At 53.1% G+C, this 15,089-nt stretch overlaps 4 protein-coding genes across 4 annotated transcripts; 3 read left to right on the top strand and 1 right to left on the bottom strand.

Moving 5' to 3' along the window:
* Positions 1-476: 476 nt before the first annotated feature.
* Positions 477-1,477, bottom strand: AFT3-1-1 (Enoyl-CoA hydratase AFT3-1; the record flags this gene model as incomplete). Its single annotated transcript, XM_032022083.1, has 2 exons — positions 477-1,089; positions 1,143-1,477. The coding sequence occupies 2 exons, from the start codon at positions 1,475-1,477 to the stop codon at positions 477-479; spliced, it is 948 nt and encodes a 315-aa protein (XP_031881046.1).
* Positions 1,478-2,666: 1,189 nt separating this feature from the next.
* atnL-1 (putative thioesterase atnL) lies at positions 2,667-3,248 on the top strand (the record flags this gene model as incomplete). The annotated part of the gene is made up of 1 exon (XM_032022084.1): positions 2,667-3,248. One exon carries the CDS (start codon positions 2,667-2,669, stop codon positions 3,246-3,248), a length of 582 nt encoding a protein of 193 aa, XP_031881040.1.
* A 1,941-nt stretch (positions 3,249-5,189) lies between these two features.
* Positions 5,190-8,659, top strand: CGGC5_v004627 (Bifunctional cytochrome P450/NADPH--P450 reductase; the record flags this gene model as incomplete). The annotated part of the gene is made up of 5 exons (XM_032022087.1): positions 5,190-5,304; positions 5,373-5,491; positions 5,549-5,584; positions 5,656-7,731; positions 7,787-8,659. The coding sequence occupies 5 exons, from the start codon at positions 5,190-5,192 to the stop codon at positions 8,657-8,659; spliced, it is 3,219 nt and encodes a 1,072-aa protein (XP_031881139.1).
* A 1,729-nt stretch (positions 8,660-10,388) lies between these two features.
* On the top strand, positions 10,389-13,951 carry FUB8-6 (Non-canonical non-ribosomal peptide synthetase FUB8; the record flags this gene model as incomplete). Its single annotated transcript, XM_032022088.1, has 7 exons — positions 10,389-10,676; positions 10,742-10,777; positions 10,832-11,228; positions 11,280-11,516; positions 11,565-11,640; positions 11,688-12,172; positions 12,231-13,951. The coding sequence occupies 7 exons, from the start codon at positions 10,389-10,391 to the stop codon at positions 13,949-13,951; spliced, it is 3,240 nt and encodes a 1,079-aa protein (XP_031881138.1).
* Positions 13,952-15,089: the final 1,138 nt, after the last annotated feature.

The following is a 15,089-nucleotide window of genomic DNA, read 5'->3' on the forward strand; positions in this document are numbered from 1 at the left end:
AGCACTGCGACCCACTTGTTGCCGAGGCCGAGGTGCCGAGGCACTTGGGCCGCTTTGGCGCTAGCATATGATGCTCTGCCTTAGCATGGGTGCGAATTGAGCTTCAAAATCATCCGTGAAACATGGACTGCGTATCACTGTTGCTAATACTGGTGGAATTTTGATGTAAGATAGTGTGATTATACTTCTAATGAGAGAACGACGGAGTCTGGAGAAATTCTAGCTGGTAGGCCAGTACTGTATTTGGTGTCGATCTCTGCATCAAGAACCCCACAAGACATGAACGTTAGAAAACATACTAATTAAGCAGGAAGCTGTCTTTTTACAAAGTTGGAAAGATGGTTTAGAAAACCGAAATCGGTGATCGATTATAACAGCTATCAACATCAATTCCATTAGTTTCAGAAGATAGAGACATAAACGATCGCCCTCATCGCTACCAATGTTGCTATGGCGAACGTGTAAGCTGAGCTACCTCAGAGTTTAGCTTTCAACCCAGGAATCGCCTCCTTAGCTCCAGGTTTCCACCACGGCCAGAATGGAAATTCGGATCTATCGATGCCTCCAGCAAACTCCGGCTTCCTCTTCTCCATGAACGACCCCAGACCCTCGACATTGTCCGGTGACCCCGCTGAAGCAATGAAGGTCCTCGAGTCCAGCAGATGAGTTTCCTCGGGCGTGTCGGGGCAGTAAAGCATCAGGTCTCTCATCATCTTGGTGCTCATCAGAGATGTGTTCTCCGCCATATCGACCGCCGTGCCCACGGCATAGTTCAGGGTGGCTTCCGGGGTCGGGAGAATGTTCGAGAACAGGCCGCTGACCATAGGGTCCGACGCAGCATACGTGTTGCCCGTCGCCGTCATATGCATCGCTTTCGCAAGGCCAACAAGCTTGGGAAGGTAAAAGGCACTGACGGATTCCATGGTGAATCCCCGACGAGCGAAAGGCATGCTGAGCTTTGCGTCCTTGCACGCCACTCTGATTGTGGCTGACAGGATCGAGGTTAGGCCAAAACCTGCCGCAGCACCGTTTACGGCTACGATTGTTGGTTTGATGCAGTTGGAAATAGCCAGGGCAACTCTGCCACCTCTTTACACAAGTATTAGTAGCTGCGTTTAGATGTAAAAAAATGGGTGACTCACGGGTCCTTCCATTCCTTCATTGTCTTTTCGTTCTGCTTGATCTTCAAAAGCCCCTCCGGGCCACCCGAGAGATCCATCCCAACGCAAAAGGACTTGCCCGCGCCGGTGAGCACAATGGCCCGTACGCGCGTATCTCTGTCAAAGAGATTGAAGGCTGACTCGAGCTCTGTGAGGATATTCTCGTTAACCGCATTGTGCCTCTTGGGCCTGTTGAGAGTGACGATGACTACTTTGGTCGCAGTAGGTGCATCGGCAGGGACATGGCTAATCAAGATGTCCTTGTAGCCCGCAGATGTGTACGACTGGGGGATTGCTGTATTATTAGAATGAGACATGGTGCGAAAGGGCTTGTTTGAATCAATCGTTGGATTCTGTGGACGGGTCTGTTCAAGTAAGAATTCACTGCAGTGTTTGCTTGATCTCTCGGCTCCTTTCCTGCGCGGGTCTAATACGATTTCTCTGTTAAATTCAACGGCAATCGCATCTAAGATTGATTATCCTACACCTCGGTATTCATTCATCCCCTCTCTGGGTTGGACGACACCAGGAGAATAAAGTTCGCGATGAACAATGCCGAAGTCACTGGCGACTGGACTGATCCGTTAGCTTATGACGTGCTCTTTTACTTCGATGGCAGAAGCGAGTTGACGTTTGGAGTCACTACCTATTACCTGTTGTCCAGCCGTATGCCAAAATCACGTTGTACAGTCTGATCTCCGTAACTCCTGGGCCTCTCCACGGAGTACTCCGTGCGGACTGCCGGAAGTCTCGGCGGCCCACAAAGTACCGAGGTCCGTCAATGATCCCAAACACAGGTGCCTTCCATTGTAGTGTTGTGTGGATATTGTTTGCTCCCAGAAGTTGGGGATTTTGGGCGAAGCATCCTATCTGGGTATGTTCCCCGACGTAGGCTTGATCAACTTGTTCGTAGAGTTGTGGTGCCTGATCGAAAACCCTCCTCAACAGATAGCACGATGAAATCTCAACAGATGCGGGGATATCTAGGGAAAGAAGAGAAGATCCAAGATGTAGGTTGTTATCGTGACTATTAACCCACAGGTCGTTGAGAGTTTGCGGGAGCAATTATGACGCAGCTTCCTTATTTGAATGCTTTTTGAGCTCCATGGCTTCAATTAGGAGCTCAAGCATCGTGTATGCAGCAATTCAAACTCAATTGCAAAGCGTCAAGAGAGTCTTCAACCACAACGGAACAATGGCCGTTGCGTGGAGTAGCCTTGCACCTTCCGGGCAGATTGTCCACTCACTTTTTACTTTCAAAGCGTTGTTGATAGGGCTTGCATTAGCCAACATCAAAAGCTGGCATTTCATGTGGACGGTAAGTCAACGAAAGTCAACGGAAACTGCGTATCATGCCTTTGACTCTGGACAATATAGATCCGATTTCTACGCGCATTCATTCGACGCCTTACCGACACCGCGCCCCCGAAGCACCTGAGCCCACGATGCCTTTTCCTGCCAGCGATCTCCGCCACCCGCTCGCCGATGCTAGAGTGCGACTACAACATGCACAAGTCGAACTCGACCTACTTCACCGATCTCGACATGTCACGGGGCAATATCAGTCTTGTCCTCTTTCGCAAACCCTTCAACCCGTTCCCTGGACCAAACCATTTTATCATGATCCTCGGGGGCGCAAATTGTGTCTGGCGCAAGGAGATCGCACCTTACGAGGCATACGAGTTGTGGACGAGGGTGTTGACGTGGGACGAGAAGTGGATTTACCTGGTCTCCCATTTCGTCAAGGCTGGCAAGTTCGTACCTAGAGAGTATGCGATGCAGCCTGGCTCGACGGCAAAGAAGAGCAGGAGTCGAGGAAATACGGTGAATGACCCTCAAAAGGCCGTGTTTGCGTCTTCGATTGCGAGATATGTTTTCAAGAACGGAAGGAAGACCGTACCTCCTGAGAAGGCTTTGCTGGAGTGCGGCTTGCTGCCTGGCGACGAAGCCGAGCTGGCTGAGGTTGAAAGGTTGCGGCTGAAATGGCTTTCTGTCGCTCAACTCAAGTCGGGCTGGGATGCCGTCCACGAGTTGTTCGAACCGGGGGAGCTTGCTCTCGGCCAGTACACTGACCTATGGTGGCGGTAGGGTCTTCCTTGCGACTGCGATGAAGGAACGGCTCACCATGAGCAAATACGAGTTTAAGGTTCCCTACTAGACTTGGATGGCTTGTTGCAGGTTAATGAAAAGACATATTGATGTACATGTTCCCGTGGTATGCAGAAACTTTGATATCAATTGACAGCATAAATATTCTTCATGGTTGGCGGAATGACCAAGTGTCACTGCTATTGTTTTGTCTCCGAAGTTTACGCTGCCGCACTTCGCAGCATGGTCCGCCTTGCATCGAAGGCGGAGCTGTCTTGCTGTGTGCTGATGGGGGTAAAAAGTAATCCTCTGCTTGCAATTGGAGAATTGAGATAAACGCCGGCGGTGAAAATCCAAGACATCGTGTCCCGCATCCCACATTCCCTAGGGCTGGGCGAGCTGGGTACGTGTCAGTCACCCTGTGTCGGGCCCATTCCCCGATCTGCAGTCTTAAACTCTAGAAGTTTAGGGCGCTCAGCTGGCGTTATGTTGCGTCATTATGTCTATGTTCCCCGCAAAGTGCAAACGAGAACGAGCCATTGAATGTACTAAAGCAGGCATTGTAGCTGGAGTCACGGATGACATATGAGTTGGGCAGACTGCTGGCAATGGCGCTGGTAAGCATGGGAACATTAAGTTTGTGGTTTAAGCTCAACCACAAACCATGGGAACTCACGATGGCCGACAGCCAAAACCAACTGCCGGCGAACCGTGGAATCCGTGGTGCGGCGACGGAGCGGGAGGCGTGCCATCTCGGTCTGGCCGACGGAACGGGATGGAGCAATTTGGCTGCCGGCACTTTACACGAACTGCGCCCGCGCGGAACGGGTTAGGGGCGGTATTCAACGCTGCGTTTGCCGTGTGTGCCTGTCAAGGAGCATGTGCTAGGGGATCTGATCTCGGGAATGGCACCCCTGGATGGAGGGGCCATGTACTCATCCCTATTCTAGGGCTCTAGGCAAACGGTTGGGTCCGGCGCTGCTACGCTGTAACTTGTTGGGGGCCTTGTTTTATCTGAGTGGTTTCTGGGCAGACTCTTCAAGGAGAAATGGGCTCATGAATCGGTGGCCTCGGCACAAGAGACCGCTCTGCGCGTTTTCTAATCACTCTAATCAGCATTGGATCGTGATAGGGCCAAGAACGGGGGCCCAAATCCGATCCTGCAGTGCTGACCGAAGGGAACACGACGCCTGACTCACCGCCCACAGGCCGCATGTTAAGCGTCTTACGGCGTACATGGCACCTCTGCCTTAGTGTTGTCGTACCGTCTATTGTGCGTACGAGCGTAAGTAGATTATCTTTTGCTGAATTTCCATAGGCCGTCCGCCCAAGACCGCCGTCGGAGACTCGAGTGAGACGGAGTAGGAGGATCGGCTGGTCGGACGGTCGGACGATGGCAAGGAACATGATCAATGGCAAAACACGCTGAACCAAACAAATTCACCACTGAAAGTCTGACAGACAGCACTGGAGTTTCTGAAGTCGGCAGCGGATTTGGGATGGCGCCGAATGCCTTGTTTCACTGCAGACGGGGACGGGCGGGATGACCGACTTGGGCGACGAGTTGGCACGATTCCGTTCGTCTCGACCACTGACGTCGCCGGGATTAGCCCACCTGTCCGTCCTGTCGCCGTGGAAAAGTGGGAATTTGGAAATCTTTTTTCGGGCATGATATCAGCGTTCATCCTGGCGCTCCACGCATGATGATGGGACCGAGGCATAACGCCAACACCGCGACGAGGGAGATTAGCCACGTCCGTTTATGGGGCCAAGCCTTTTGCAATTGTGAATATTATCAGCCTCGAATCCCTTCTTTTTAAGACCGGCTTCGTTCTCTTCTGATCCAAGCTAAAGTGCACTGGGAGATCCGAGTCTGTACATCCAACACGCCGACACATCACTCAACACTACCACCACCACCAAACACATCACACAAGAAACATGTCAGAAACAGTACCGATCCCTGAGCCCTATGGGCTGCCGCTTCTCGGCAACATTAACGACATCGACCCTGAATTCCCTCTCGGGTCCATGACCTCGCTGGCCGACCAGTACGGTAAGCTTACACCCCTGGCTGCGGCCCCTATCTTATCGATGACAAGCATCTGACACCTGTGCGCCAAGGCGAGATCTACCGCCTGCATTTCCCTGGACGGTCCCTGGTGTTCGTCTCAACGCAAGCTCTGGTCAACGAGACCTGTGATGAGAAGAGATTCAAGAAGTGCGTAAACTCAGCGCTGAATGTAAGTCGCCTCGTTCCATAGAACTTTTGAAAATTCTGAGTTCTAACATCCACCCAGGAAATCAGAGATGGCGTGCATGATGGTCTTTTCACAGTAAGTTTCGGCGGGGTTCATCAGGATTACATAGGCATTGGAAAATGAGCAGCTCTTGACCGCGAGAACAGGCGAAGATGGGCGAGGAGAACTGGGGGATTGCGCACCGCGTCCTCATGCCTGCATTCGGTCCCCTCTCGATTCGCAACATGTTCGACGAGATGCACGATATCGCCACACAACTGACGCTGAAATGGGCGCGATATGGCCCTGATGAACCGATCATGGTTACCGACGACTTCACACGACTCACTCTCGATACCCTCGCGTTGTGCTCTATGGGATATCGTTTCAACAGCTATTACTCGCCAACCCTCCACCCTTTCATCGAGGCTATGGGCGATTTCCTAACTGAGGCTGGTAACAAGCCCCGCCGGCCGCCTCTGCCTGGTGTCTTCTTCCGCGCGAAGGACCAGAAGTTCAAGGACGACATTGAGATTCTCAGAAACACCGCCAAGGGAGTTTTGGAATCGAGAAAGGCCGAGGGCGACAAGAGCACCCGCCGCGATTTGCTCACTGCCATGTTGGAGGGTGTTGACACGAAGACTGGAAAGAAGATGACTGACGAGAGTATCATGGACAACCTGATTACCTTCTTGATCGCAGGACACGAGACCACATCAGGTCTCCTTTCATTCGCCTTCTATCAATTACTGAAGCACCCCGAGTGCTACCAGAAGGCTCAGCAGGAAGTCGACAGCGTCGTCGGCAAGGGACAGATTCACGTCGACCACCTCTCCAAGCTCCCGTACATCAACGGCGTCCTTCGCGAAACCCTCCGTGTGAACGCCACCATCCCCGTGTTTAGTGTTGAGGCTTTCGAGGACACTCTGCTTGCAGGCAAGTATCCCGTGAAGGCAGGCGAGGTCATTATCAACCTGCTGGCCAAGTCTCACCTGGACCCCCTCGTCTATGGCGACGACGCCACCGAGTTCAAGCCAGAGCGCATGTTCGACGAGAACTTCAACCGCCTCCAGAAGGAATTTCCCAACTCGTGGAAGCCATTCGGCAACGGCATGAGAGCCTGTATCGGCCGCCCCTTCGCCTGGCAGGAGGCCCTCCTGGTCATGGTCATGCTCCTCCAGAACTTTAACTTCGTTCTGGACCCCAACTACAGCTTCGGCGTCAAGCAGACTCTCACCATCAAGCCCAAGGACATGCATATGCGCGCCATTCTGCGCGACAATCTCACGCCGACGACCCTCGAGCGCCGCCTGGCCGGTCTCGCCGAGCCCGAGAAGGCGACCAACGGTAACAGCGCGAACGGAGCCGCCGCCGCCGCTCAGGAGGGCGGCAAGCCGATGACCATTCTATACGGTTCCAACAGCGGAACTTGCGAGGCTTTGGCTCAGCGCGTCGCCTCTGATGCTTCGTCCCATGGCTTCCGTGCCACCAAGATCGACTGCATGGACAGCGCCAACGGCAGCCTGCCAACCGACCAACCCGTCATCATCATCACAGCTTCATACGAGGGCCAGCCCCCTGACAACGCAGGCCACTTTGTTGCTTGGATTGAGGGCCAGGACAAGGAGAAGTCACCCCTCAAGGGCGTCAACTACGCTGTCTTTGGATGCGGTCACAAGGACTGGGTGCAGACCTTCCACCGCATCCCGAAGTTGGTTGACACCACTCTCGAGCAGCTCGGCGCGAGCCGTCTGGCCGAGGCTGGTCTTACGGATGCCTCGACTGGCGAGGTCTTCACCAACTTCGAGACCTGGGAGGATGATGTGCTCTGGCCTGCCCTGACCAGCAAGTACAACACCACTTCCGCCGACGACAGCAAGACCAAGGGTGTTGATGTCACCATCAGCAACCCTCGCACTTCGACCCTTCGCCAGGACGTCAAGGAGGCCTCCGTGGTCAAGACTGAGACCCTCACCAAGGGCGGAGACCCCAGGAGTATCAAGAAGCACATCGAGATCAAGCTGCCTGAGGGCATGACCTACACCGCTGGCGACTATTTGGCTGTCCTGCCGATCAACCCCAAGGAGACAGTCCACCGCGCGATGCGCCGCTTCCACCTTGCCCGCGATGCTCATCTCAGCATCAAGACTGACGGACCTACCTCCCTTCCCGTCGACACCTCAATCCCTGCCGATGACATCCTCAGCCACTACGTTGAGCTTTCGCAGCCTGCAACAAAGAGAGTAAGTAACACATGCTGTAACAAATTCCCATGAATATAAGCTGATCAATCTCAAGAACCTACTTGCTCTCGCAGAATACGTCAAGGATGAAGACACAAAGGCCAACCTGACCCGTCTGTCTGGAGATGCCTACGCCGACGAGATCAGCACGAAGCGCGTCTCCGTTCTCGACCTGCTCGAGCGCCACCCCTCCATCGACTTGCCGATCGGCGTGTTCCTCACCATGCTGCCCCCCATGCGCGTCAGACAGTACTCCATCTCCTCTTCGCCCATGGCCTACCCCTCCAACGTCACCCTCACCTTCTCCGTTCTCAACGAGCCGTCCCTCTCCGGCCAAGGCCCGCACATCGGTGTCGCGTCCTCCTACCTCGACTCCTTGGCCGAGGGCGACACCCTCCACGTTGCTATCCGCCCGTCCCACGCGGCCTTCAGCCTCCCTTCCGACCCCGAGAGGACGCCCATGATCTGCGTCGCCGCCGGCACCGGCCTCGCGCCCTTCCGCGGCTTCATCCAGGAGCGCGCTACCATGATCGCCGCCGGCAGAACCCTGGCTCCCGCGCTGCTGTTCTTCGGCTGCAGATCCCCCGAGCATGACGACCTCTACCGCGAGCAATTCGACAAGTGGGAGGCCCTCGGCGCCGTTTCGGTCCGCCGTGCTTTCAGCCGCGACTGCGACAAGAGCGAGGGTTGCAAGCATGTCCAGGACCGCATGTGGAAGGACCGCGAGGAGCTTCTGGACCTGTGGAAGCAGGGCGCCAAGGCCTACGTGTGCGGCTCCCGCGGCGTGGCCGAGTCGGCCAAGGAAACCATCATCAAGATCAAGGTCGAGACGGAGAAGGCTAAGGGCGAGGAGGTTGACCCAGAGAACATGAAGGAATGGTTCGAGTCGCTCAGGAACATGCGCTACGTCACTGATGTTTTCGACTAAGCAGACTGCGAGTATGGGATAGCTATTAAACTTATAGACGGGGGACCAGAGTTCAAGCGATTTGATAACATATAATAAATACCCGGCAAATAGACAATCACAATCACAACTGTTGCTTTTCACTGGAATTTGGTCACATCTTCTCTATGCTGTGCATGATCAACAGTGATGTTATTTCCTGATCGGGATGCCAGAGACATCTGGTTGGTTCGGAGATGCTGACCCTCGTCTTGGCTAACCAACGCCAAGGATGATAGTACCGACGACAGCAAACAATCACTTTTCTACCAGAAGCCTCGAGTCTGGTACAGTAGTCGGACAGACAAGCCGACCTGCCGACTCAATGATATAGTTGCCCGCGTGGTTAAAAGTTCCGAGGAAGGAGGTCAGATTGGCCGTTCTTCAGCTGAGCGGACGATGGGCGTCTTCCCGTTCGGTGATCGCGCTCCACTCGTCCCGTCGGACAACGAACGCGGGCCGGTTGACTTTCACAGGCGAAGTTTAACTAGTTCCCCGGAGCTCCGGGTAAATTTTGCGGACATAGCGTTGCATGTGGACTGGACAGTCTACAACTACCGGTGGCATCGAACCAAGCTTTCTCTCAAGGGAACCCCTGATCGTTCATCTCTACACCCTCCCATCTCCTCGGTACGATTCTTAGAGAACGCCGATGTAATGGGAATATGACGCATCTTGATGACTGAATGCTTGCCTGCTCTTCGGCATCACTTGCGATAAGCCGGTTGTAGCTCAACAGACGTAGGGAAACTTCCGTCGTAGCATGGCCCAGGCCTCCAGCACCCAGACTAGTCATTGTACACACAAGATTCATGGTCGCATACGTCGTATCGAGACCGAGACGAAAGGCCCCCAAAAACATCCGCGAAGCTATGGCCAAGCTTCCCAGCTTCCCCGCACGACTGGACGGAATGCCGAGGCATAATCACCGTCTACCGCAGATGTTGGGACGAATAGTTGCAAATGAGTCTCAGCCAGCGTCTCCTAAGTAACATCTCAAACGTCGAGAAGCCCATTCAATATGTACAGATAGGAATGGTTGAAGAGATGCGAGGTGGGTGATGGACTTAAGTGAAGGGACGGCGAACTACAGCCCACATAGTCTATACGACTCGTGAACAACCACCAGATATTTATCGTAGAAACTGGAAGACATCGTGGAGTGCCACGTAAAGCCCAACATATTGATTAGCCTTGCCCGATTAATTGACATTCATCATGATGCCGCGAGGCGTAAGATTTGGCCATGTGTCACTCAACAATCTTCAAGGTGACACCCAGATAGATGGACGTTTTCGGCACCCACTTTCCTCTTGCGCTTCGGCGCCGAACCGCCAGTTCTGCCGCACTTTTGTGGCCAAGGACCGGCGGCCGCAATTAAGCGACACGGGGACTCAGCCCCCAACTCCGGCCGACCCGGGGAAGAAACTCTGTAACGAATGCAAGCAAACCCAATTCGTAGCTGGCCGTAGAACCATCATTCTACCGAAATAGACTCCCTCGGTTTTAAACTTCCCCTCGTTATCTCCCTCTATTTGCTTAGAAATGCCGCGAATCCCTCACGTGTCGTCCCATCTCTGCTGTTAGAACCGAGGGATAGCCGAGTGCATATAGAAGATGCCGGGCTCCCGCTCCCCTACCACAGAGAGCACACCGCAGTCTCATTCATGTTTAGCAGTGATTTGACTTGACAACTTAACCAACAGCAAACATGGCAACTACAACCATACAAGTCACGGAGCCCGCCACCCTTCGCTCTAATGGAAATCTCACGGTCCCCAACATCATTGATCAGAGGGCCGCGTATGAGCCTCTGAGAGAAGCGTGCTCCATTCCCCGCACCGCCAATCCTCGCGATGGTTGGAGAATCATCACGTACAAGGAACTGGCCAATTGTGTCAACTATATGGCCCAGGTGATCTTACAGAATTACGGTGCACCTCCGAAAGACACCTTTCCCACAATTTGCTACATTGGGCCAAATGACATTAGATACGGGGTAAGCAAAGATAATTTGAAATACGAACACAATCTTGAGCTGTCCCAAAACTGACCATCGCGTAGATTATGATTGTTGCCGCCATCAAGGCTGGCTATAAGGTTGTGTTTCGTTTGAGCAGCACGCCTGTCAACGTTGACTGACAATTTTTCAAGTCTCTCTTCGTGTCCCCAAGAAACCCGCTTGAGGCACAATTGAATCTCTTCAATCTTTCCAACTGCCAGATTGTGGCACGCCCAAAGTCTCACACTGCCGTAGTCGATTTATGGTTGAAGAACCGACCAATGGACGTTCTCGAAGTCGAGGACCTGGAATCCATCTTAGCACAGCCAGAGGTTCCCTCCATCCCTTACACGAAGACTCAGGCCGAGGCCGAGTGGGATCCCTTTGTCGTTCTTCACACCAGCGGCAGTACAGGACTTCCGAAGCCAATCGTTGTCAAGCATGGATCTGTCGCCATGACCGACACTCTTCGCCAATTGCCCCCCTGGAATGGCACTGTGCCCACTGGGCAGGCTATGGATGCCAGAACCAAACGGCACTTCAGTCCCAGTAAGTGTTGTCCTCACGCCACAGAATGACCTCCTCTGACGCGATCGACAGTGCCTTTATTTCACGCTGGTGGCGTTTATGGTTTTCTTGGCACCATGGTTTTGGGAGGAAAACCTCTTGCGCTGCCTTACGCTGACCGTCCTTTGACTCCTGAACTTTGCATTGAGTGCATTAAATACTCGAAGGCGGACAGTGCTGGACTTCCTCCCTCAGTCTTGGAGGAAATTTCTCACCGCCCCGAGCAGATCGCAGAGTTGAAGAACCTTGCATTTGTCGGGTTTGGAGGCGGTAGGTGCAGCTGAGGTGGAAATGGTATGGTGACTGACAGCCTTGAAGGTCCTTTGAGTCAGGAGGCCGGCGACACGTTGGTCAGAAACGGAGTCCATCTGATTAATATCATTGGTGCGACTGAGTAGGTTTCCCATCCTCCTCTTCGGCTTAACAACTAACGTCTTCCAGGACTCTGCCCATGTGTGTGTGGTACCAAAAGAATCCGGAGCTTTGGCAGTATTTTATTTACAATGATGAGTACTCTGGACTCGAATGGCGCAGGGCAACAGGTGAAGACAACGTCTACGAGATGATCATTACTCGCAAGTCGAAGCAAGTGCCAATCCAAGGAATCTTCTACACTTTCCCGGATAAGGAAGAGTACAACACCAGCGATTTGTACAAGCCTCATCCGACGTTGCCGAACCATTGGAAGTTCTACGGCAGAGCGGACAACATTCTCAACCTGTCCAATGGGGAGAAGTTGAATCCTACCGATATGGAAGACATCATCATGGGCCACGCTGAAGTGCGGAACGCGCTCATCGTTGGGGCCTGGAAGTTCCAGCCTGCACTCATTGTCGAGCCCATGACGTATCCGAAGACTAAGGAGCAAGAAGACGACTTGATTGATCGCTTGATGCCGACAATCGCCGAGGCAAACAAAATCATTGGTAGGCAGCCAAGCCCTCAGTTGTGTTCACCCTTGTTGTTGTACTGATATCCTACTAGCTACACACGGGCGGCTTGTCAGACATTTGATCATGTTGGCCAAGCCCGAGAAGCCGTTCCTCCTAGCTGACAAAGGAACTGTGAAGAGAGCCGCCACGGTCAAATTGTATCATGATGAGATCGAGGACCTTTATGCCAACCCCAGGGAGATTCCCCTCGACAGAGTTCCACGTCTTGATCTCACCTCTGAGGCTGCGCTTGCCCAGTCGATTGAGAAGCTCTTCCGTGAGCATCTTGGAGTGCCTCGCATGGAACCCAACACCGATTTCTTTGCCGCTGGCATGGACTCTCTTCAGATAATTACTGCTGCTCGACTTGTCACCGCAAGCCTTCGTGTCACGGACAAGGCTTACAGCGGAGCTAATATCGAAGCGCGCGACATGTATGCTCACGCAAGCCCTATTCAGCTTGCCGGCCACATCCTCCAGAACGTTGTTCGTGGTCAGGCAAATGGAGAGGCCAGCTCCGATGGTCCCAGCGTTGAACCCATGAAGGAGCTCTACAATCGCCTTTCACAGTACTTGGTCTATGCTAAGCCTGGTAGACCGGAGGCTCGGAAGAGCAATCAGACTGTCATCTTGACCGGTTCAACCGGTAACATGGGCTCGTATCTTCTGGACGAGCTGGTACGGAACCCTCAAGTCAGCAAGGTCATCTGTTTCAACAGATCTCCCGATGGAGGTGCTGGCAAGCAGGAGAAGGCCATGGAGGAGCGCGGGTTAGTATCTCCCAGCAAGAGCGGCAAAGTCGAATTCTTCCACACCAATCTGGCACAGCCGAACATGGGCTTGCGCGAGGAGGTCTATGGACGTCTTTTGAAGGAAGTTGACCGTGTGGTTCACAACGCCTGGGCCGTGAACTTCAACATGCCCTTCGAGGCATTTGAGCCTCACGTGAAAGGCGTTCGAGACTTAGCCGACTTCGCTGCGAAAGCAGACAGACGTGTGGTTATGGTGTTCGTCTCCACCATCGGCACTGTGAGCGGCTGGACTCCGGATCGTGGTCCGGTCCCAGAGGAATCTCTCCGAGGAGATTGGAAGATCGGCGGTGGTATCGGATACGGCAGGAGCAAGCTAGTGTCCAGCATGATCTTGGAAGATGCCGCAAAGGTCGGAGACTTCCCTTTGTCAGTGGTTCGCGTCGGACAGATCGCTGGACCTCTTGCCGAGCAAGGCGCTTGGAGCCGTCAAGAATGGTTGCCATCCATCATCGCCAGCAGTCTCCACATCAAGGCACTGCCAAAGAACCTAGCCACCATGAATGAGGTGTCTTGGGTTCCTGTGGAAATCATGTCAAGAATGATCTTGGATGTTGGCGGCCTCACGAAGGAATCGACTGAGTACCACGAGGGATACTTCACTGGTGCCAACCCATCTCCGACATCGTTTGACAAGTTCGTGCCTGCTATTCAGCAGTACTACGGCAAAAGCCGTCTTCCCGACCTTGTGACGTTCCCCGAGTGGGTCAAGCGTCTCGAGGCGAGCAAGACGGCCAGCAGAGATTCAGGCGCCGAGCGCAACCCTGGGTTGAAGTTGCTGGACTTCTACCGCGGGGTATCGCAGGGAGATGAGAAGACGACGAAGGAGTTCATCACAAAGAGGACAGCAGCAGCAAGTCCATCCCTCCGATCAGTCGGACCTGTCACGCCAGAGTTGATGATCCACTGGTGCAAGCAGTGGAAGTATGAGACTCCTGCTTCAGCTCGTGCTGGTCGTTTGTAATCAGTTGATTTTCTGCGGGATCTTGATGATAAATGTAGACTGAGAAACAGATTGAATCGAAGAGACTTTGAATATTGCCACGTATACATATCATTTCCAAATATGACAGCTATTAGAATAGGGTGCTTTGTCTGCCCTTTTACTTGGCCCCGGCACCTGCGATGTTTTTCTTCTGAATTACATGTGGCTCATGCAATTACGTCCACCAAGAATTCATGTTTTGTATGGATGGGAGAAAGGCCAGAGGGCCTGGGACCTCTCACTATTTCTCGCCTAGCTGCCTAAGTCCTCCCCGAGAAAAGTCCTCTCAGCCCTTTATTGGCAGCGATTCTGCGCTTATGCAGCCAGCCCACCAACTTCGAAGATAGTACCTCAGTCAGACGTAGGCACGCACCAAGCACAGGTGCCCATAGGATGCAACACTTGGTAGTCACCGAGATTTTCCACGTTCGATACGAGATTCGTTGCAATTAGGTACACTCCTTCGAGGAGCTGTGTCGAAATGAAGAGCGCATATTCACTTGACGTTGCGCTAAGCTTCCCCGCCTCTTTGCCAGAACATGCGTCGAATGGCAATGTCCAATGACAATAGAGTGGCTAATCAGCCGATCACGGAATTGTACATGGGGTTTCTGCAGGCCAGCGGCATAGACTACAGCGATTGGCCTAGCTCAAGCCACAACACAATATGAAGCATGTCGTCTTGCCTGTTTGTTTTCAGCTCTCCCTTAGAATGACACCGCTCGGCGCAATTGATGCCCGGGTCAACCAATCCTCATGGGTTATTTCGCGATCTGACACACTGAGCCTCTGCCAGAAATCAAGCAAAGCTTAAGCGAAGTGGCGACGGGAAGTTGCGCCCTTGGTGAATTGAGGCTCTTCGCATCAGATGCCAGCGGTAAATGAAAGACAGCACGCACTTTTTGGTATCAGTCTTCCTGCCTGATTCCATTTGCGTTTCTCTCTCATAGAATTCGCGACTAACACCAAGATCACAAGAGAAAAGAGAGTTCGACGTTGACAATGAAAAGAACTAATCCTTTTTGGATATTTTCCATCTTTTCGCGAGCTTTTGCTTCCGATCCTTCGCTGCCCAATAGCAAAGATACCAGAGGTCTCCTTTCGGAAAGACAAACCG

This window comes from Colletotrichum fructicola (assembly GCF_000319635.2).
Source record: "Colletotrichum fructicola Nara gc5 chromosome Unknown KSG_Nara_v1_contig02, whole genome shotgun sequence".
Classification (NCBI taxonomy): Eukaryota; Fungi; Ascomycota; class Sordariomycetes; order Glomerellales; family Glomerellaceae; genus Colletotrichum; species Colletotrichum fructicola.